Source organism: Periophthalmus magnuspinnatus, chromosome 14 (assembly GCF_009829125.3).
Source record: "Periophthalmus magnuspinnatus isolate fPerMag1 chromosome 14, fPerMag1.2.pri, whole genome shotgun sequence".
NCBI classification, from domain to species: domain Eukaryota; kingdom Metazoa; phylum Chordata; class Actinopteri; order Gobiiformes; family Gobiidae; genus Periophthalmus; species Periophthalmus magnuspinnatus.
The window spans coordinates 23,262,619-23,282,718 of record NC_047139.1 but is presented as its reverse complement, the minus strand read 5'-3'; the positions used below and the strand labels follow the sequence as shown (position 1 = coordinate 23,282,718).

General features: G+C 39.4%; 2 protein-coding genes across 3 annotated transcripts in view; both read left to right on the top strand.

Moving 5' to 3' along the window:
• Window positions 1–8,134, top strand: part of med13a (mediator complex subunit 13a) — a 94,385-nt gene extending 86,251 nt beyond the window's left edge. For both annotated transcript variants that reach the window (XM_033977907.2, XM_033977906.2), the window contains exons 21-30: window positions 400–625; window positions 723–914; window positions 1,625–1,848; window positions 2,266–2,408; window positions 2,481–2,639; window positions 4,995–5,183; window positions 5,735–5,877; window positions 6,445–6,609; window positions 6,691–6,791; window positions 7,166–8,134. In XM_033977907.2, the coding sequence (XP_033833798.1) occupies window positions 400–625; window positions 723–914; window positions 1,625–1,848; window positions 2,266–2,408; window positions 2,481–2,639; window positions 4,995–5,183; window positions 5,735–5,877; window positions 6,445–6,609; window positions 6,691–6,791; window positions 7,166–7,298 (1,675 nt within the window). In that variant the 3' untranslated portion in view covers window positions 7,299–8,134. The remainder of the gene's footprint in view (window positions 1–399; window positions 626–722; window positions 915–1,624; window positions 1,849–2,265; window positions 2,409–2,480; window positions 2,640–4,994; window positions 5,184–5,734; window positions 5,878–6,444; window positions 6,610–6,690; window positions 6,792–7,165) is intronic.
• A 562-nt stretch (window positions 8,135–8,696) lies between these two features.
• On the top strand, window positions 8,697–19,324 carry ints2 (integrator complex subunit 2). Its single transcript, XM_033978321.2, has 25 exons — window positions 8,697–9,002; window positions 9,604–9,906; window positions 9,999–10,137; window positions 10,397–10,499; window positions 10,576–10,689; window positions 10,831–10,961; window positions 11,090–11,260; window positions 11,330–11,541; window positions 11,631–11,756; window positions 11,838–11,909; window positions 12,025–12,139; window positions 12,722–12,790; window positions 12,885–13,019; window positions 13,095–13,271; window positions 13,807–13,924; window positions 14,575–14,679; window positions 14,753–14,917; window positions 15,604–15,805; window positions 16,409–16,534; window positions 16,643–16,844; window positions 16,926–17,204; window positions 17,287–17,394; window positions 17,525–17,630; window positions 17,820–17,996; window positions 18,663–19,324. Exons 2-25 carry the CDS (start codon window positions 9,614–9,616, stop codon window positions 18,839–18,841), a joined length of 3,624 nt encoding a protein of 1,207 aa, XP_033834212.1. The 5' UTR covers window positions 8,697–9,002; window positions 9,604–9,613; the 3' UTR covers window positions 18,842–19,324.
• Window positions 19,325–20,100: the final 776 nt, after the last annotated feature.

Here is a 20,100-nt window from a genome sequence, read left to right as displayed (position 1 = left end):
CATCACATTATAGAATCTGAAAACCACCAATAATCCACATTAGGGCTACACATCATTGCTAAAGATTGTGATACGGTGGTTAAGTACTGCTGTGTCAATATTATTACGATATTTTTATATACTTTGACACAATTTCAGTTTATCAAATCATTTAACTCCAAGATCCAACCAAAATTAAGTTTGAAAATAATAAAGTCAATCTTTCTTTTTTCATTTAAAAGCTGATTTTCCTTTTTTAAAGTTGGAAAACATTGGTGTTGCTGTGATACACTATTTTGTTGCAATATCTTATTACGTATTGCCATATTGATACTTTTAGGTTCTATTATGCAGTAAATCCTCTTTGTTCTGCTATATACTGATGACTTTCATTAGCACTAAAACATGTGTTATTTCCAGCACTTTGGAACGGGAAAAGGTCGGCATTCCTACTGACGGGGAATCCCACGGCATTACATATCCGCCTGCCATCGTGGTTTACATCGTGGACCCTTTCAGTTATGAGGAGGCTGACAGTGGAGCGGTGCCAGGACACTCCAATGTCTGGACTCTGGGCTTGCTCCGCTGCTATTTAGAAATGCTTGACTTCCTGCCCCCTCACATTCGCAATGCTGTTTCTGTTCAGGTTCGTCTCATGAGGGCTATAGCGTTGTTTCATTATAGCTGCGGTAAATACCCTAACCTCTTTATCATTGTTATAACAAGCACTAACTTCTTTTCAGATTGTGCCCTGTCAGTATCTGCTACAGCCAGTCCAAAGTAAAGATCGCCATCTCTACGCCCAGCATCTCAAGTCTTTGGCCTTCACCGTGTTTGCCCAGTGTAGACGACCACTGCCCACCTCCACTCATGTCAAGTCTCTGACAGGTTTCGGCCCTGGTTTAGCCATCGACACTGCCCTCAAGTCCTCGGAGGTAAACACAACACACTGCCAAAAGCTCCTCTTCTGAACTCAATGCTTTTCACAGGGACTCTCCTCTTGACGAGAGAAAGTGTACGGTGTTTTCTATTCAACACAAAAGCCAAACTCTGTAGCGCTTTTTGAAACTCACCTGCAACAGTCCAACCTTTGTTCTTGTTACAAAGCAAAGGCTGCAATTATTTGAACAAAGCAAAGTAGCATTCTCTGCAAACTTTATATTGCTTCTCATTGTACATAAAACCTAACCTACTAACCCTGCATTTAGACCTCAGCATTTCAGAATACATTCTTGTAATAGTTAGCAGTTCGTTAAAGAGTTAAAATGTCGACAATGAACAGATGTTTTTATTTTTTCAAACTCATTCAGGCCTAGATGAGGTTTTCAGCGCAGTTAGAGCACACTTTGTTTCCCATTGAAAAAGTATCTAGTGCCCTGGTAACACTCGGCTACCTTTTCTACAATTTTGCTTTCCATTATCTGGCTTGGTAACTCATGTATTTCCATAATGGGATTCTAAAGGGGTACTTTGGACCAGACCTAAATTGGAAAGACATTTGTCTTTGTAGACTTTCAATGGCTTGTGGTAAGAGGCTAGTAATGTTCCGGTTTCTACCCTGGGACATATTTAATAATAACAGCATAACAAATACAAGTCTATCCTATATCGTTTCATTCATTATTTTGTCTTCTCCATCACCCAGAGACCAGAGTGTGTTCGCCTATACACACCTCCCTTTATCTTGGCCCCAGTAAAGGACAAGCAAACGGAGCTCGGGGAGACATTCGGTGAAGCGTCGCAGAAGTATAATGTCCTGTTTGTGGGATACTGTTTGTCACATGACCAGCGCTGGCTCCTGGCGACATGCACGGACCTGTACGGAGAACTCCTGGAGACCTGCATCATAAACATCGATGTGCCCAACAGGTATGGACACACGTGAAGTGTCCCTTCAGAAGCAGCCAAACACATAGGCATAGGTGATAAACATTTTAATTTGGTAAAGATAATTATGAGTAGAGATAAGCAGGTGGCATGCTGTCCACCAGAAAAGTTACAAAGTGCACCCTGAAATGTTTTTATGTTGCATCACATTGATATTACTCATTTACACAGACTGATTTTATAAAACTAATATGGCAGTATCTTTTATCTTATCTTATAATATGAATAAAGTAAATTAAGTATTTCACTTTTGTTTTTAGATAATGTGTCAAAACTTTAGATTTTAAAATTGCAAGCTCTCACGATTTTCATAAAACTAAATTTGACATCCTTAACACTAACATAAAGAGCATGCTTGCTACACAAATTTACTTTATTTTTGCTTTATTTTCATTCCAGGGCGCGGAGGAAAAAGGGGTCAGTGAGAAGATTGGGTCTACAGAAGCTTTGGGACTGGTGTTTGGGGCTCGTGCAGATGACGTCAGTGCCGTGGAGGGTTGTGATTGGTCGATTGGGCAGGATAGGACACGGCGAGTTAAAAGGTAAGGATTATAGCGTCTTTTGTGTGTTTTCTTTTTCAAATATTGCATCTCTCACATCCTCGAATGTTACAGACTGGAGCATCCTGCTGAGTCGGAGAAACCTGCAGTTCTTAAGCCGACGATTGAAAGAAATGTGCCGAATGTGTGGAATCTCTGCCTCGGATACTCCCAGCATCCTCTCTGTGTGTCTTGTTGCTATGGAGCCACAAGGATCCTTTATTATCATGCCAGGTACAGTCATTGCACTATTTCTGTTTTGTTTTTTGTTATTCTTAAACCAATGGGATTCTTATGTCTGATACTAAGATACTATATTTATTGATATTTTTTAGTTAAAGGGGACATATTATGAAAATGTTCTTTTGTAAGCGTTTAACCAACTCTTAGAGCAGTGTTCTTCCATCTTTAGTTTACTTACAGCTGTATTTTGATTGATCTATAGAGGTTTGTTTTATCCTATATTGTCTTTGCATTTGAGGCTTGAGTGCTCAGAAAATTCCTGTTTTCCCCTACCCCCTATCTCCACCCACAGCTTTGTTCCTGATCATTCAAAACATTCAGACCCTGCAGCTTGTTATGGTGAAATGCCACTATGAAGAGGTGGATCTTAAAAACTGCAGTTTTAAACAGGAATTCAGTGAGCTTTTTTTTACTATTAACCCATAGCGTCAAAGGCTATCGTCGCCGATAGAGCGCAGTTGCGGACTTTCCAGCAGCGTAACTCCGCAACCAGTCATCCTCTCATGTAAATTCAAACGGCGTCTCAAAGCGGAGGCACGGGCCTATCTAAATATTTTACCATCATTACGGTAATCTGCCTCTGTTGTCCCTCGAAGGTGACGAATGAGAGCACGGGTGCTGCAGGGATTTTCCCAGTCATTTATTTGATGCGTAAAAGAAAACATACGGATGGACGTGTAAAATAGAGGTAGTTGTGTGAAAAAATGCAGTAAATTCTGATACTTCGTTTAAGATGATTTTTATGGCTAAAAAAAGAAAAGTCTAGGTGAGCTATACTGGCCCATAGTGTGCTCAGTCCTTAAAGGGTTAAGCCAACATTAGATCAACATTGTAGTTTACAATGAACTAAAGCTAAAATAACGATATACATATATTTCTAATACTAAGTACCTAAAAAAGCATAATATGTCTTCTTTAATCAAGTACTAAAATCAAGTAATAAAACATAGTTTGGTTGTATATCCAGATGTCTTTTTGAAGAATGGTATTGTTTTTCATGAGCACAGCCTGGTTTGTGGGTGACAGATGGCTTTAAATCACACTGTGCGTCACCTTTCTGGAGACTGGATTGATGGTGGTGGGAGATCATGTACCGTTTGCTCATAAAGCTCTACCTCTCACATCCCCATTGATTTTGGGGGTTTGTGACGGAATGGCAGATCAGTGGGTTTATTTTTGGAGTCATATGCGGGGTTGTCATCAGTATTGCTGGGTTTCGGGTGACATCAAGACAGCTAAAGATAATATTGTTAAAATGCAGATTTTTGACAGAATAGAGCAGGTTCTACATCATATCACTAATAGTATCACACAGCTAAACTGGAATCAAATGAAGCACAAAGAACACAGTTAAATTTAAGTCTTAGTGAAATTCTCTCGTGTGTCCTTCAAACAGGTAATTCTTAAGATGACAAATCAGGCAATAAACAACTTGGGAATAAACATTTTTATTAATATCAACTAAAATCTCTTACACTACTGGGGATTTCCAAACAGAAAACAAGATGGGAATAATCTCAGAAACAGGGATTAATGCAGATTCAGAATGCAGAAATTGCAAACAACAGATTTCCTCAAATACAGAGCTTGAGTGTCTCTCTTGACTGGTCAGCAATCCAGCAAAGACTGAATGAACAGAGAGAGCATGTATAGACTACCCTGGGATGATTAGGGAATGAGTGGCAGCTGCAGGAAAAACAGGGAGGTAGCAAAAGAAGGACCGGAACAGGCTGGGACATGGAGCTGGACTAGGAATAAACATGAAACAACAGGCAGAACTGTGACAAATAGAAATGGTCGTGTTCAACATTTATGAATTTGCCTTTAAAATACTTCCTATGAAAGTACAATGTAATCAATAGAGAAAACTGGCTGTTGCCCCCATCTGGGAATATGACACACACATTCTACAATCTGAAAACAACCAACAGGGCTATGCTCAACTGTGCTAAAGCCAACATTTCTCCCTATAAATAATAGAGAAAGATTATTTGATTTGTTGATAATTGAAATTATAAAAGCTAAAAAATGATACCAATTTTAGAAGCAAAATTAAGTGATTTCAATTCACACTACCCTGTGGCACTTTTGGCACTTTATGTTTCTTACTTTACTATTCAGAAAGTTTTATTTTATTTATTAGAGGTGGGGATATGCAGCAAAAAGAGCTGTTTAAAAAGTTAGAATGTGATTTAATGTTTTTTCTGTTCGATTATAGAATCAACTATTGTAAAACTCTGATAATTCTCATCACAATAATTGTAATCCTAAATTTGATATTGTGACATCCTCACAATATGTTGTCCATATACTTACTTTTATGTACTTTCCTGTGTATTGTCTTAGACTCTGTGTCGACGGGCTCAGTGTTTGGCCGAAGCACCACTCTGAACATGCAAACATCTCAGCTCAGCACTCCCCAGGACACCTCCTGCACTCACATCCTGGTCTTCCCCACCTCTGCCTCTGTCCAAGTGGCCAGCTCAAATTACACCAACATTGACCCCAACCTGGATATCCTCAATGCCACCACTGGTCAGTACTAACAGAAAAAAAAAATGTTAACATAGATTTAACCATGTTTCTTTTCACCTCACTGAAGATGTTCATTGGTTTAGTTTTCTTTTTAGTCTATCAGACAGTATATGTGGGAGCACTACGTTGACATGTTTACAAAATCATCTCCAACCTTTAATGTCTAATGTAGGTGACATTAGACACATAATTTTACTTAGAAGACAAGATAAATATTCCTATACTATATTTTTGATTTGCTCAGAATGTTCCAGAGTATGGCTTTAAACTTACCTGTTTTGCATCTATTCAATTTCAGGTGTTTTATTGCTGAAAAATACATTGAAAAACATGCATTTTTACTATAAGTGACCTTGCATTTGTTACTTGGCCTGGTGTTGTATTAAAGTAAAGCATGTGATAAGTTTTAATGCTCTACTGTGGAACACTCCTGGCAAAACAATAGCATATCCATTAAGACAAGCAGATGGCAGGCCCCCCACCAGAAAAGTTGCATAGTGCAGTATTAATAATTACAACACTGTAATTAACTAAAATTGTATACTTCACAGATGGATCAGATGCCATTGGAATCTTAGACTTGCTAGAAGAAGAAACAGCGTTGGTTGATCCAGACATCATCATTTCCCCAACCAACTCCCCAGTTCACTCCCCAGGGGGCTCGCATTACCACCACGGGGGAGACGGTAGTAAGGTGAGAGTTCAATTGCTATAACAGTTTAAGATCCAACATGGAACAAGCTGCTGTCTATAAATAAATGTTTTTTGCTAGCCATCTTAGAAATATACTGTTGTCTGTTATAGATGTTAATAATAATAATGAACAATAAGTATAAAGGCATTGTTTAAACTTTAAAGGAAGTGTGCAAGTGACAGAGAATCTGCAGAAAGCATTTGAAACATAAACTTGGTGTAAGGCCTCATTTGTCCATTGTAGAAAAGGTTTCAAAGGGAGTCATCTGGACAAAGTTATGTTCTGGTTCTTGTTGTTGATCTGGAATTAGTCTAGCAAGTAAACAAGCTCAGAGCAAGTTTCAGATTCTAAAATAGCTCCCTTCAGGGTAGTATAAAGTCTAGCTCCTCAAACTAGATTAAAAATGTCTTCCATATGGCAGTAGAAATGTCTCAATTTCATAAACATTCTTCAGGTGACTGACTCTGAAATATACATTATAAATGATATATTATTTCCATTCTAAATCTTGTTGCTGTGTAATTTTGTAACACATTAGTATACTGACTGATTGTTTTGATGTTATAGGGCCAAAGCACAGATCGTATGGAGTCGCACGATGAGGTCCCCTTCCTCCTACAGCAGCCACTGGCCCTGGGCTATTTCGTCTCCACAGCCAAAGCCGGACCACTACCTGACTGGTTCTGGTCAGCCTGTCCACAAGCTCAAAACCAATGTCCACTCTTCCTCAAGGTACTTGAGTCAGCCATTCTGTTTAAGTAATACAGTGTATATTTAATATGCTTGTGTGACTGACGGTTGTCTATCTCTTAGGCCTCTTTGCACCTCCATGTGTCTTCAGTGCAATCAGATGAACTACTACACAGCAAACATACACATCCCCTGGACTCAAATCAGACCTCAGATGTACTAAGGTAAAGATTTATTTTTACTAACACTAAGAAACGATGCCGCTTTAGTGTGGCATAGTTCCTCATGAATGCATTTTTATTCTTTATTTAATTTAATTTATTTTCTAATACAGGATAATAAATGGTTTTCAGTATTGATTTCATAACGTATAAACAACAGATTTTAAATCAGCGCTAAAGTGAACTCCTGAGCTCCAAACCACATGCTTTTAACTGACAGAGGATTGGCTGTAGACCTCTTGATTAAAATTACCAAAGCATATCATTGGCAATTAGACATGGCTGAATCTTGATCTCTATTCAAATGTGATTAATTGCCCAGCCCTACCTTTTAGCTAATGTGTCAGTTAATGTGGAACCACCTTGTCTCTGTACAGATTTGTTCTGGAGCAGTACAACGCCCTCTCCTGGCTGACATGTGATCCAGCAACGCAGGATCGGCGTTCGTGTCTCCCCATTCACTTTGTGGTGCTCAATCAGATGTACAACTTCATGATGAACATGTTATAACCAGGAGCCTGTTACACTCGAGATAAAGGATGCAGAGTGGCACCAGCACAACAGTTTCCAAAGACGGATGAAAGAGGCAGCTGCTGTGGAGGTGGTCCTGAGGAACTAGGGAAAGAAGGGAACCAAGTTCAAGAGAATCCGAGGAAGTGTCATGGCGGCGCTGTCACTGGCCAGTTTGTACTGGGAGTAAATATCAGTAATTGTAAAGAAATTCAAAGAAAAGGGACATTTTATCATGGAACAACTCAAGAAAGGATTATGAATTTTAAGACCTTGAATTGCTTTTATTCCTTTGGATAGAATAGTATCCAAATGAAATGCCTGCATCTTATCTTATTTATTGTAAGTTTTTAAATGTATAATTTGTGTTATTTCTGAACATTTTATAAAATAGGGAAGGTTTATATTACCTTCCTGCTTTAAAGCAATTGGTCTAAGATATACATAATTGTCTTAATTAAAAACTACAGTGGAAAAAAGCATAAAAATTGAACAAAGTTCCGGTAGGTTGCTTTTAGAGTATTATTTTTGTAATGAGACAAAGTATTTGTATTGTCAAAATGTACAGAAGAGTTAAAGGAGAATTATGTTTCATGCCATGGAGCATGAAGGACTTGCAGCAAAGCTGTAGCTACAAAGGACTTGTACAGCAATGAACTTCACTGTGTTCAAATAAAGAGGTACATTGTTGTCTATAGTATTTTATACAACACATTTAGACACAAAACCAAACGGCAATATATAAATATATAAAAATTATATAAATAATTATATGAAAGCCATACCAACTGTTGATGGTTTGGCCTCTGTTTTAGGAATAAAGTGCATCAACTTAATTCTTGTGGTTGTGTATTGTTTTCTGGGAGGGGCTGGCAATCACAGGCTTTGACTTTTTTATATTTTAGACTGGCAAAATGTACATGATCTTTTAAGAGAAAAGACTATGCTATTTGTGCTTCTTCCTTTTAGTGAACCAAGCTTCCTTGTATGGTCCCCTAGGGACAGGCAAAAACTGTGATGTGAAATTTTGTCAGTATAGACAGATGGGGAGAGTAGCCAAAAATGTATTCAAGTTAGTGTTGCATTACAATATATATTAAGTACAAAGTTTTGGTCCAAGAATTCCTTAAGTAAGTAAAAAAGTATGTATTTACAAAAATACATAAATACTACTCCAGTAATTGGATGTAATGTAATTGGGAAAACAAAATATTAAATAGCCTAATTTAAAGAAAATATGGTATTTTCAAAGAATACAAAAATGAGAAAAACAAAGCAAGGGTATCTGAAAGAGCAGTACAAATATTGAAATAATTATGTACTTCTATGAGTTAAAAAGTTACTAAGTAAATAAACCCAGTGCCCACACCTTAACCCTGGTCCTGGGCAGTGCTCTTCGGGGGAGTGACTGGTGTGTTCTCCCCTCACACACAGCAGGGGCACTGGGGCAGTACTGCTTCATGGCGGTGTCTGTCTGCTCTAACATAAATACAGTCTGTGATTCAATTCAGATATATTTATTGTACTAGTTTGTCAAAATAATGACGGTGACATGTTGACGCGTGAGTGTCATGGTAATAACGTGTCTCTAGTGACTCCCACTCGTGACTCCCCGGTGAGGGGGGCAGCACAACCAGAGGCTGAGGTCTGAAGGCCTTTGTGCTCAAACTTTATGTAAAGGCATTGGGCCACTCACAAAAACAGGTAAGACTCATTCTGTCAATGTCTGTTAATTATTTATACCACAAGAGACCCGACCCAGCCACAGCACACACGTAAGTCTGATGACGGTCGGCTAGGTTAGCTTAGCATCGGCTAGTCCTAGCGCTGTTAGCCTTAGCCTAGCCTAGCTGCGCAATGAATGACAACAATGATCATAAGCAGCCATAAGCAGCGCTGAAAAGTCGCCAAAGCCGTCTACATAAGTATGGTAAACACAGCAGTCTACTAGCGCGACTTTCCATTCTGTCTCCTCTTTTGTAATTAAGGTAATACTGTTTTGCTACTATCACCAAAGTTAATCAGGTTTTAAAACTGTCATGAATCCACTTGCAAGCTAGTCATCCAACAGCTAGCTAATCTTCTTTCATGCTAAAACACAGACTTTTATAATTTGGCATTGCATAAATGTATTTGCTTATATGCTGGAGATAAACATTACTGAGCTCTGACTAACCTAAAATCAAATATAAGTTATAACATCTTGACATTCATTGTGGCATCCTCAGCTCAGAAGAAGTGGATGCATATTAGATACACTCAGTGGTCCGTACATGTGTGTAACAGCATGTGCCTGCTTTTATAGTGTTTCAGAGATGGGGGACAGTGCGGGTCTACAGTTCGTGAGCTCCTTTGCCTTTGAGGCCATGCAGAAGGTGGATGTTGTGCGGTTAGCGGCTCTCAGTGACCCGGAGCTGAGGCTGCTGTTGCCCTGCCTGGTGAGGATGGCTCTGTGTGCCCCCGCAGACCAGAGCCAAACGTGGGCACAGGACAAGAAGCTCATCCTCCGCCTGCTCTCAGGAGTGGAGGCTGTTAACTCCATAGTCGCTCTACTGTCTGTGGACTTTCATGCTTTGGAACAGGATGCAAGAAAAGAACAACAGCTGAGGTAAACGCTGATGCTTGAGTCTCAGTGTAAACATATGTTTGTGCTCTATATTATTACATTTGTCTGTGATGCCTTCACTTATTTTGTTTCAGACACAAAGCTGGCGGGTCCAATGGGGAAAGCATACTGGTGTCACAACTACAACATGGTCTGACCCTGGAGTTTGAACACAGTGATCCGCTCAGGAGACTTCGACTGGCCCTAAGTGAACTTTTGGCCATCATGAATAAGGTACAATTGTGTTTTTATTGTAACATTTTGTCCTTCCCTTCGATAAATGTATTAGTACAGCATGTATAATCTGTAACAATATTTCAAGGACATGCAAAACTGGATACATTGGTGTCACTATTGCATTTTAATAATCTGGAAATAGACATTTATAGTCACACTTGCACTTGTTTTACATGTTTTAAATGGACCTATGCAGTTGTTATTGCTTTGTTTGTTTTTGTTTGTATTGTTTAATATATTTATTGTCTTTCTGAAGGTGGCAGACTCAAATGGAGAGTTTTTTTTGAAGCCATCAGAACTGTTTGAAAGCCCAGTTTACTTGGAGGAAGTCGCAGATGTTCTTTGCATTTTGCAAGCAGGTATAGACCTGGTTTGAATATGTCCTCTATCCTGACAGTACTCAGAATAAATCATATGAACTATTTATCTGTTTAGAACTACCATCATTACTACCAATAGTGGATGTGGCAGAAGCTTTGCTACATGTCCGTAATGGTGACTGGTTTTTGTGTCTGCTGGTGGCTAATGTTCCTGACAGCTTCAATGAAGGTAACCTGTCTAACCATGAGAAAGGGAGTACGAATGGCATTTACTAGTAGTTATAATTAAGTAAACAAACAACATTTCTTAACATGCGTGTGGAGCTGTTATATTGTTTCTTTCAGCTTTTCATATTTGTTTTGTCTACAGTTTGCAGAGGTCTAATAAAAAATGGTGAGCGTCAGGATGAGGAGAGTGTTGGAGGTCGCCGTCGAACAGAAGCTCTGAGACAACTCTGTCAGATGAACCCATCACAAGCCCTCAACATCCGAGCCATGGTGGTCAGTTGCGATCTTTTCTAAACCTGTTTGTTTTGGCATGAGATTTTGGTGGTCTTATTACGTATAAATAAATTGCAATTTTTACATTTTTTATGTTATATCATGTTCTATTTTTGTGTATCTTTTAGGTGGAGGAGTGCCATTTACCTGGTCTTGGTGTGGCGCTGACCTTAGATTACAAACCTGATGCAGGAGATGATGCAGTCAGTCCACTTGTTTCTTATGTCAGTGGTCTGCTTTTGGGAACCAATGGAAAAGTCCGCACTTGGTTTAGCATGTTTATTCGCAATGGGCAGCAGGTAAGGTCTTAAATTTCTATTTTCTAATTTAGAATGTTCTGAAATCTCATGTTTTGTTATTCCCTTCAGCGCAAAAGGGAGAGCAGCTCAGTGCTGTGGCAGATGCGGCGGCAGTTGTTGTTGGAGCTTGTGGCCATCCTGCCTCGCTCCCGCAGCACTCACGTCCCTAATGATGGCGACATGGAGGAGAGCGGCAGCTCTGGGCTCCGAGAAGAGCATGTGGTGAAGGCCAGTGCTCTGCTGCGCCTCTACTGCGCACTCATGGGAATAGCAGGCCTCAGGTGAATCCACAGTTGCAGTATTATTTTCAGAGTACTTCTTGACTGGAGTAGTTTTACATTGATGCTAAAAAAAACTGTATTCGGTTCAGACCAACAGATGAAGAATCAGAGCAGCTGCTGCAGCTGATGACTAGTCGCCCTCCAGCTACACCTGCAGGAGTCCGATTTGTTTCACTCTCATTCTGCAAACTGCTGGCTTTCCCTACTCTGGTCAGGTACAAAGTGTTTCAACTATATACAAATACATTATGATTATATTATTCTATAATGTCTCTAAATTGTCATTTTATGTCCAGTACTCCTGAGCAGGAGCAGCTCATGGTTATGTGGCTCAGTTGGATGATAAAAGAAGAGGAGTACTTTGAGAGGTAAAATAATCACATTTGTGTGAATAATATTCAGTCAGTATTTTTTCTAGCTGTAAAGTTAGTGTTGTGTAAAATGTAGGATTAATCACAAGTCTGACTTTGTCTTCATTCACAGTGCCGCAGGCGTGTCCGCTTCCTTTGGAGAGATGCTATTACTGGTTGCCATGTATTTCCATAGCAACCAGCTCAGCTCTATTATTGAATTGGTGTGTTCTACTTTGGGGATGAAGGTAAGATGGAGGAGGAAGTGAAGCAGTAATCAATACATTAGTCTGACTGACCAGCTCCAGCCCTTCCTTTCTTCTGTCAGATTGGTAATACCATTGACTGTATGATTAATCAAACAGGACAATACTCCATAACCATAGTGAGATTCTACATTCTCCAACCTGTCTTTCTTCCTTCAGCTGCTGAATTATTTAATATTAATGGCTATCTCCACATGGACAAATCTGATTATAGTCTGATTATTATCTGATATCTGGAGGTTAAAGATATCTTATATGTCATACAAACAGCAAAACCTGATGTGAGTAATCAGATAGACCATAAACATAAAGAAATGAGATGATCTACAACTCTGAAAATCTGATTAATAATCTGCATGTAACTGCAGCCAGAGATGAGCCTTTGAATTATCTTCCTCGTAACGTATTTCACATTGCTGGATTGTGCTTGACCTCTTTTCAGTACAAGCATCATATCCTGTCTCTACAAACTGAACTGTTGAACACCTATAAAACGGATAATTATAGTGTTCAGTGCTTTACCTTACAAATATTGATCTTGCTCCTTTTCCTGTTTTTATGCAGATTGCCATCAAACCCAGCTCTCTAAGCAAAATGAAGACTATATTCACACAGGAAATATTTACAGAACAGGTATATTTTATAGATCTACTTATAACTAAAACATGTGGATTTTATACTATGTTTAGACTATATTTATTAATTAAGGCTTACTTTGTCTCTATAGGTTGTTACTGCTCATGCTGTCAGGGTGGCAGTGACCAATAATTTAAGTGCCAACATCACAGGATTCTTGCCAATCCACTGTATTTATCAATTACTTCGGAGCCGTGCCTTCACCAAGCACAAAGTTTCCATCAAGGTACGCCAAAAGACAAAGATGAGATCAATTATTACAAACAGTATCCCCCTCATGTCCTTGTTTCTACTTTGTTAGGACTGGATTTATCGGCAGCTTTGTGAGACAACTACCCCGATTCACACTCAGCTGATCCCACTTATTGATGCGTACATTAATTCCATCCTCACTCCAGCATCAAAGGCAAACCCGGAGGCCACCAATCAGCCAATCACAGAGCAGGAGATTCTCAATGTCTTTCAAAACTCTGCAGGGGTATGTTAACAGCTAACACTTAAAGGTGTGTGTGTGTAACTTTTCTGATAGGGGTCCTCCAATACCTTGTTTCCTTGGCTTGGAGATGTTATAACTTGGCCAAAATGTTTCTAAGTATGACAAATTGACCAAATGCACAATGTATGAGTTGATTGGGTATTATTATTGATTTACCTTGAAAAGTAGTACCGTACCTTGAAAAACATGCGTCTCTCCATGGATCAAGCCAGTAATTTGGTCTGGTGGCATCCTCTTCTTAAGTAAGTTTAATGCCATACTATGTAACATTACAGAAAAGCATTAAAGGTGCTGTTGGCATTTAAATACCCAAAAAGCTGTGTTATTTCTATTTATTTGGCCTCTTTATGAATGTGTTGATGAAATAGTTGACTACTGTGATTGCCCCCTTAAGCCAGTCAGCACAATTTAAGATCCCCTCGTGTCAAGCAGAAAGCATGACCTTCATCGAAAAAGTTACACAAGTCCAATTTAATGTTTTGTTATTTAATTATTGAATTGACCCCTTTTTCATTAGCTTGCAGATGGCAGTAGAGGAGCAGGACGACCACGTTACTCCATCACAACTCAACTTCTTATTTTGTATTACATCTTGTCTTATGAGGAGAACCTGTTGGCCAGCACAAAGCAATTAGGTAATGGAGCTATGTGCCCTTTTCGTCTGGTATGGTAAATAAATGTGTGTATGACATATAGTGGAAGGTGTAATGGTTATGGCTGCTAGGTTAAGGGTGGATTGCACATTAGCCTAGTTGGTGTTTATTTTCCCCCATGATGAGCTCTCCTACTGCCCTTCATTAGGCTAGATTTATGTGAGACTTATGCCTGTCCCTTTAATTGCTCTGTTTACCCAAGTACAGAGCCAGAGAATAAATAATGATGCTATCAGCAGTGGTAATCAGCACAGGATTCTGAGGAATTAGAGCTGGGTGATATGGCAAACAAGAATCATGATTTTTTTTTTTCCTTGTATTGATCAATCTCAAATTTCAATTTAATTTTTAATTTTTCTCTTAAAAAAATTGCTTCATGAACATAAACATGGCTTTTAATCAGTGCCGTTTAACACAATAATGGCCCAATGTATGCAGTCCAAAATCTGCTCCAAACCTTATTCTTAGGATTGACTGTAGTTTCTCAATTTAAAAGACCAAAGCTTGACCATTGTTGATTAGACATGACAGATTCTTGACCATAATAAAAATTAAATTAATTGCTCAGCCCTTAGAAATCACCCTTGATGTTTTTTCCACTACAGTATTACATTTATTTTTATATTTTTCAGCTGCTATGCAGAGAAAGCCCAAGTCCTATTCAGCTGCTCTTATGGACCAAATTCCCATCAAGTACTTGGTCACCCAAGCTCAGGGACTGCAACAGGAACTTGGGGGTAAGTCGTCTTGTCATTTCTTGCCTGTGTAAAAATATAATTTGTTTACTTAATCTTTGTCCTTCTCCAATAGGACTCCATTCTGCCCTGTTGAGGTTGCTGGCCACAAACTACCCGCACCTCTGTCTGGTGGAGGACTGGGTTTGTGAGGAGGAGGTGACTGGAACTCTGCCACTGCTGAGGAAGATGATGCTGCCAAGCAACACCTGCAGATACACACAGAGCCAGCTGCACCAGGGTGAGAGGGAAGCTGAGGACAGAGGCTTATTACAACACAGATATCAAAAGGGAATTTTAAAGGGAAAGAATAATTAAGCCCATCTCAAAATGGGACAATATTCACAATTTCACAAAACCTTAGTTGAACACATGCACATTTGTAAAAAAGTATGGTTTGAAGTCTTATAATTATTATATTATTGTGATATTATAGTCCTGTAATCTTGAGCATTGCAACAGAGAAGACCAAAGTATTTAACATGGTACCTAATTTGATGTGTACTGTGTTATACTAGGGTAGTGCTTTGTTCATGTTCAGTGAGTTTCATTGTCATCGCATCACTTACAGAATCAGAATCAGAAGACTTTTATTGGCATAGTCTGTGAACACAGTTCACAAACTAGGAACTTGATACGGTGAAAAAGTGCAACATAAACACACTGAATAAATACAAATACAAATAAGGGCATGCACAAAGTTAAAAAAGATATGCTTAAAAAAAATCAAATACCAATGAAATATCATAAAAATATAAAATTACATAAAAATATCAAATTACAATGGGATTTTTAAAGGAAAAGAATAATTAGGCCTAAGTTTTACTATAGTGACACAAAAACATAACTTTAGTCAAATAACAAACATATGAACTTTGTCATAATTAATGAATTATTATTATTATTATTATCTTGTAATCTTTGCAGCTTTCCAAAAGTTACCTTCAAGCAGTCCGAGGTTGATGCGCATCCTGGAACAGCTTTCTCTGCTGCCACCTGCTGACCTCATCCCATACGCTGAGACCCTCACCACCAGTATGGCACAGCTGCTGGAACCAGCCATCCCACGGAGGATCGTTCAAACCCTCAACAAGCTGTGGATGGCCCTCAATACCGTGATGCCTCGGAGGTATGTTCTAAATCACACCTGGGCACGTTTAGTCTGTATAGATTACATTTGCCTATATTTACAGAAATTAACTTGTGAGTAAGAGATGCCACATGAGGGGAAAAAAATACCCTTGTTCTGAGTGGCACTTCACTGATTTGCCATGTGACTTTAAAGTTTTAAATTTCGATCAACGCTATTGGATCACTATCACTGTTATCTCTTACAGCTGGTGTTGTGCTCTTTCCAATGTTATAGTTGCTTCACTAGTCTGTAAATTGATTGAATGGAACCTCCTGGAAGTCTCAGTTGCTGCTCTTAACCTTGGGCTCAATGCTAACTGAATATTGTTTGAATAGATTTTTGATATTGAGCTAAACAGCTCCGTGATCATGGGGAGTGTGACCCCTGCTCAACCCTAAGGCCCACCAGACTCTGATACTAAAGCTCAGAGCAGACATCCTATTGATTCAAGGGCACGTCTGTAACATGAGCTGCTGGGGGCTGAAAACTCAGTAGTGAATGTAAGAGCAGCATTCTTTCTCCTCTTCTTTTTATGCCTGTTGTACTGATTCTTTTACATGTTCTATTGTGAAGTTCTTTGTAAATGTGTTTTTTGCTCAGGTTGTGGGTGATGACGGTGAATGCTCTCCAGCCTTCAGCCAAACTGCTCCGGCAGCAGAGGTACACCCAGAACGACCTGATGGTTGACCCTCTCATTGTCCTCCGCTGTGACCAAAGAGTTTTCAGGTATTACCACTTTTCTAATAAAATCATCCAATTTCTTTTTATTAGCTGTTGTTTTTGGTATATTTTAGTGTGTTTCTGCAAACCTTAATCAATGTAAAATTTGTGTAGGTGTCCTCCTTTTATGGATATCGTCCTTCACATGTTGAACGGATACTTGTTGGCCTCTAAAGCATACCTCCACTGTCACCTGAAGGAGACAGCAGACTTTGACAGGCAGAGTCTGACTGTGTCGAGCCTCGGGGTGCCTGGACAACCAGACACACCTGAGGTCACACGAGAGGAGCTCAAGAATGCCCTGCTGGCAGCTCAGGTATTTGCACTTTTCAGTTCAAAATGACCTGTCATTTAAAAATTCTTCAGTGTTTTTAACAGAGAAATGTTTTGATGACAGGATAGTGCTGCAGTTCAGATACTTCTGGAGGTGTGTTTACCAAACACCGAGGAGCAGCAGTTGGGGGCTAGCGCAGAAAGCCTTCTGAAGAGCATCAGGGACCCTCTGCCTGGGAAACCCAAAGAGGAGACCCCTGGACCCAGGGCCAGTGGGAGCATAGAGACAGCACCAGAGTCAGGCCTGTTCAGTGACCTCAGGGAAGTGCAGTGTCTCATCTGCTGTCTACTGCACCAGATGTTCATCGCTGACCCCAACATTGCCAAACTTGTTCATTTTCAGGTAAATTATATGTTTCAAGTTAGACATCAAGGAAATAGTAGTGTTGAATGTCTGTTCTTATGTCACTTTGTTTCTCTGTCAGGGTTACCCTCAAGCTCTGCTGCCTCTGACTGTAGCAGGCATCCCCTCCATTCATATCTGTCTGGACTTTATCCCAGAGCTTCTGGCACAGCCCCAGCTGGAGAAGCAGGTGAGACCTCTGTCTTTAGCTGCTTTTAGCACTCGAAAAAACTCTTCAAACAAATGTGTTGGCTTTTTGACTATAGTGGTACTAGTGTAGTTAATTATATACATAATCAAATGTAATTTTCCTCCTATAGATCTTTGCCATCCAGTTGCTCTCACATCTGTGTACACAATACGCTCTTCCCAAGTCACTCAGTGTGGCCCGTTTGGCCATTAGTGTCATGGGGACGCTTCTCACAGGTCAGTGGACAGGGCTTTACATATGATTAATGAGATAATCATGATTATTGCAAGACTTAAAATACTGGTGAAAAACTGCATTTGGGTGCCATCTTCTGGTGCATCGCTGTTTATGCAGAGCTTTGTAATCATCATTTATAGATGGTACTTATCCTGTACTTACTCATTGTTCTCCTGTTCTCTTTCTAGTCCTGACCCATGCCAAGCGCTTTGCCTTCTTCATGCCCACTCTGCCATGCCTGGTTGCATTTTGCCAGGCGTTCCCACCTCTGTACGATGATGTTGCTGCTCTGCTGGTACAAATAGGACAGGTCTGTGCCTCTGATGTTGCCTCCAAAGCCAGAGATATTGACCCTCTGATCGCACGTATGTATAATCTATCATACACTCAACATTTGTGCTGTCATATTTGTCGGGGGTGACAGTGGCTCAGTGGTTAGAGTGTTGGTCACCCAACCCGAAGGTCGGAGGATTGAGTCCTGCTCAGACCAAGTTCTGTTGTTGTGTCCTTAGGCAAGACACTTCACCCACATTGAGTGCCTAGTAAGAAAGTGGTGTGTGAATGATTAGTGGTGGCCAGAGAGGCAGAGTGGCGCAGATTGGCTGCCTCGTTTCTGTCAGTCTGCCCCAGGGCAGCTGTGGCTACAGTAGTAGCTTACCATCACCAAGTGTGGAAATGAATGAATAATGACTATAGTGTAGCGCTTTGAGAGGCTTTGACAAGCCTGTAAAGCGCATTACAAGTGTAAGGCATTATTATTATTATTATTTGAGTAATGTCCTCTTTGCTGTTCAAATACATATTCTTTAGGGAGCTGGTTGGCCCAAACAAAATATGGGCTTGTTCTATTGATCCGTCTCAAGTATTTTCTAACTGTCAATGATCAGCTTGAGACTTTTTAATCAAGATGTCAATAGCCATTCTGTCAGTAAAAGCATGTGGTTTGGAGCAGAGTTCACGTTTTAGAGGAAGAAATGTGACCATTTTGATGTTAAATGTCAATTATTATTATTATATTTCTCCATTTGCAGGTCTTCAGTACATGAAAGAGAAGCCCCAGGAGGCCGTGCTTTCTGGAGGAGGTTCTTCTATGACTTCAGCCCAGAGAACAGCAGAGGAGCTGGGGGGTTCAGACCCTGATGTGCAGCTGTGTTACTGTGTCGAGGCTACTTTTATGGACATCATCAGCTCCACTCTGCACAGACTATAGACTCAGCACTTCCAGCCTGACAGACTCTCAACGCCCATTTATCTATTCACAAAATAGGAGAATAAAAATTAATTGGTTAGAATAAAAAAAAAAAGGCACACTAATATAATATTTAAAAACATAAGACCAAGGTGTTTGACATGGTACAATCGCACAGCCTAATTGGATATAAAGGGGAGAATTGGTTTACTCGTGGTTACTATTGCTTTGGTCAAGTTTAGATTTTGTTTGTCTTTGGAGCATATGCTTTTGTACAGAATGATAAACATTTTTAAAGCAAAAACGTTCAACAATCTAGACAATAAATTATGACCATGATTATGAGTTTGAAGAGCGTCTTTTGTGTATTGTATTACTTTTGTAGAAAATGTATGTGCTGTTAGTCAAATTGTAAATGTATTTTTCTAAGCATTCTTTTCTATAGTTCAAGCACATTTCCTTAAATTGTATTTTGTTGTTTGTAGTAAAACAAGTATGTACCGTATATAAATGTGAGTGTGGCATTTTTTATCTCAGCATCAGCTTTCTAGGCTTAATGACAGTACTCTAGTTTTTTTAGATGCTCTTTTACTTTTCTGAATTATGATCAACAATGGATTAATGAGTTTATAGCTCAACACATTTTGTTCAAATTGTCAATTTCTAAAAGACTCACCAGAGGGCACCCTTGCCACATGTAACATTTCATGTTGCTTTGGAACAGCAAAGGATCACATTATTACTTTGCTGTTGCGTTTTACAAAGTATGAAAGTTCTTATGTAGTCCATCACTTTTAGATATTTAAATTGAAGTTATTTTTAGACAGATTTAAACTTAAAAAAATAAAAATAAATACCACAAAAGCTTTAAAGTTGCACTGTGTAACCTTTCTGGTAGATTCTCTGCCTCCTGTTTGTCTCCATAGAGCTGTTACGCTTTTGCACAATGCACAATGTCCTTTACACTTATGTATCTCCATGGTGACAAGCAGGTAATGCTATCAGGCCAAGTTACAGGTCTGATCTGTGGCTTAGTGAGTGCACAAATGATAAGAATGTATGTTTGGCAAGGTATTTTTTAGCAACTTGTCCTGTAACTGAATAAATGCAAACTTGGCATGTTTAAAGTTGTACTGTTAAACAATCCAGGGAAAGCTAAAAACATCTCAATAGAGACAAGCACGTGGCAGATCCTACACCAGAAAAGTTACATAATGCATCTTTAAATACAATAGTTAATACAATAATTTGGAGAATATGTAGCCTATGGTAGTTTTATA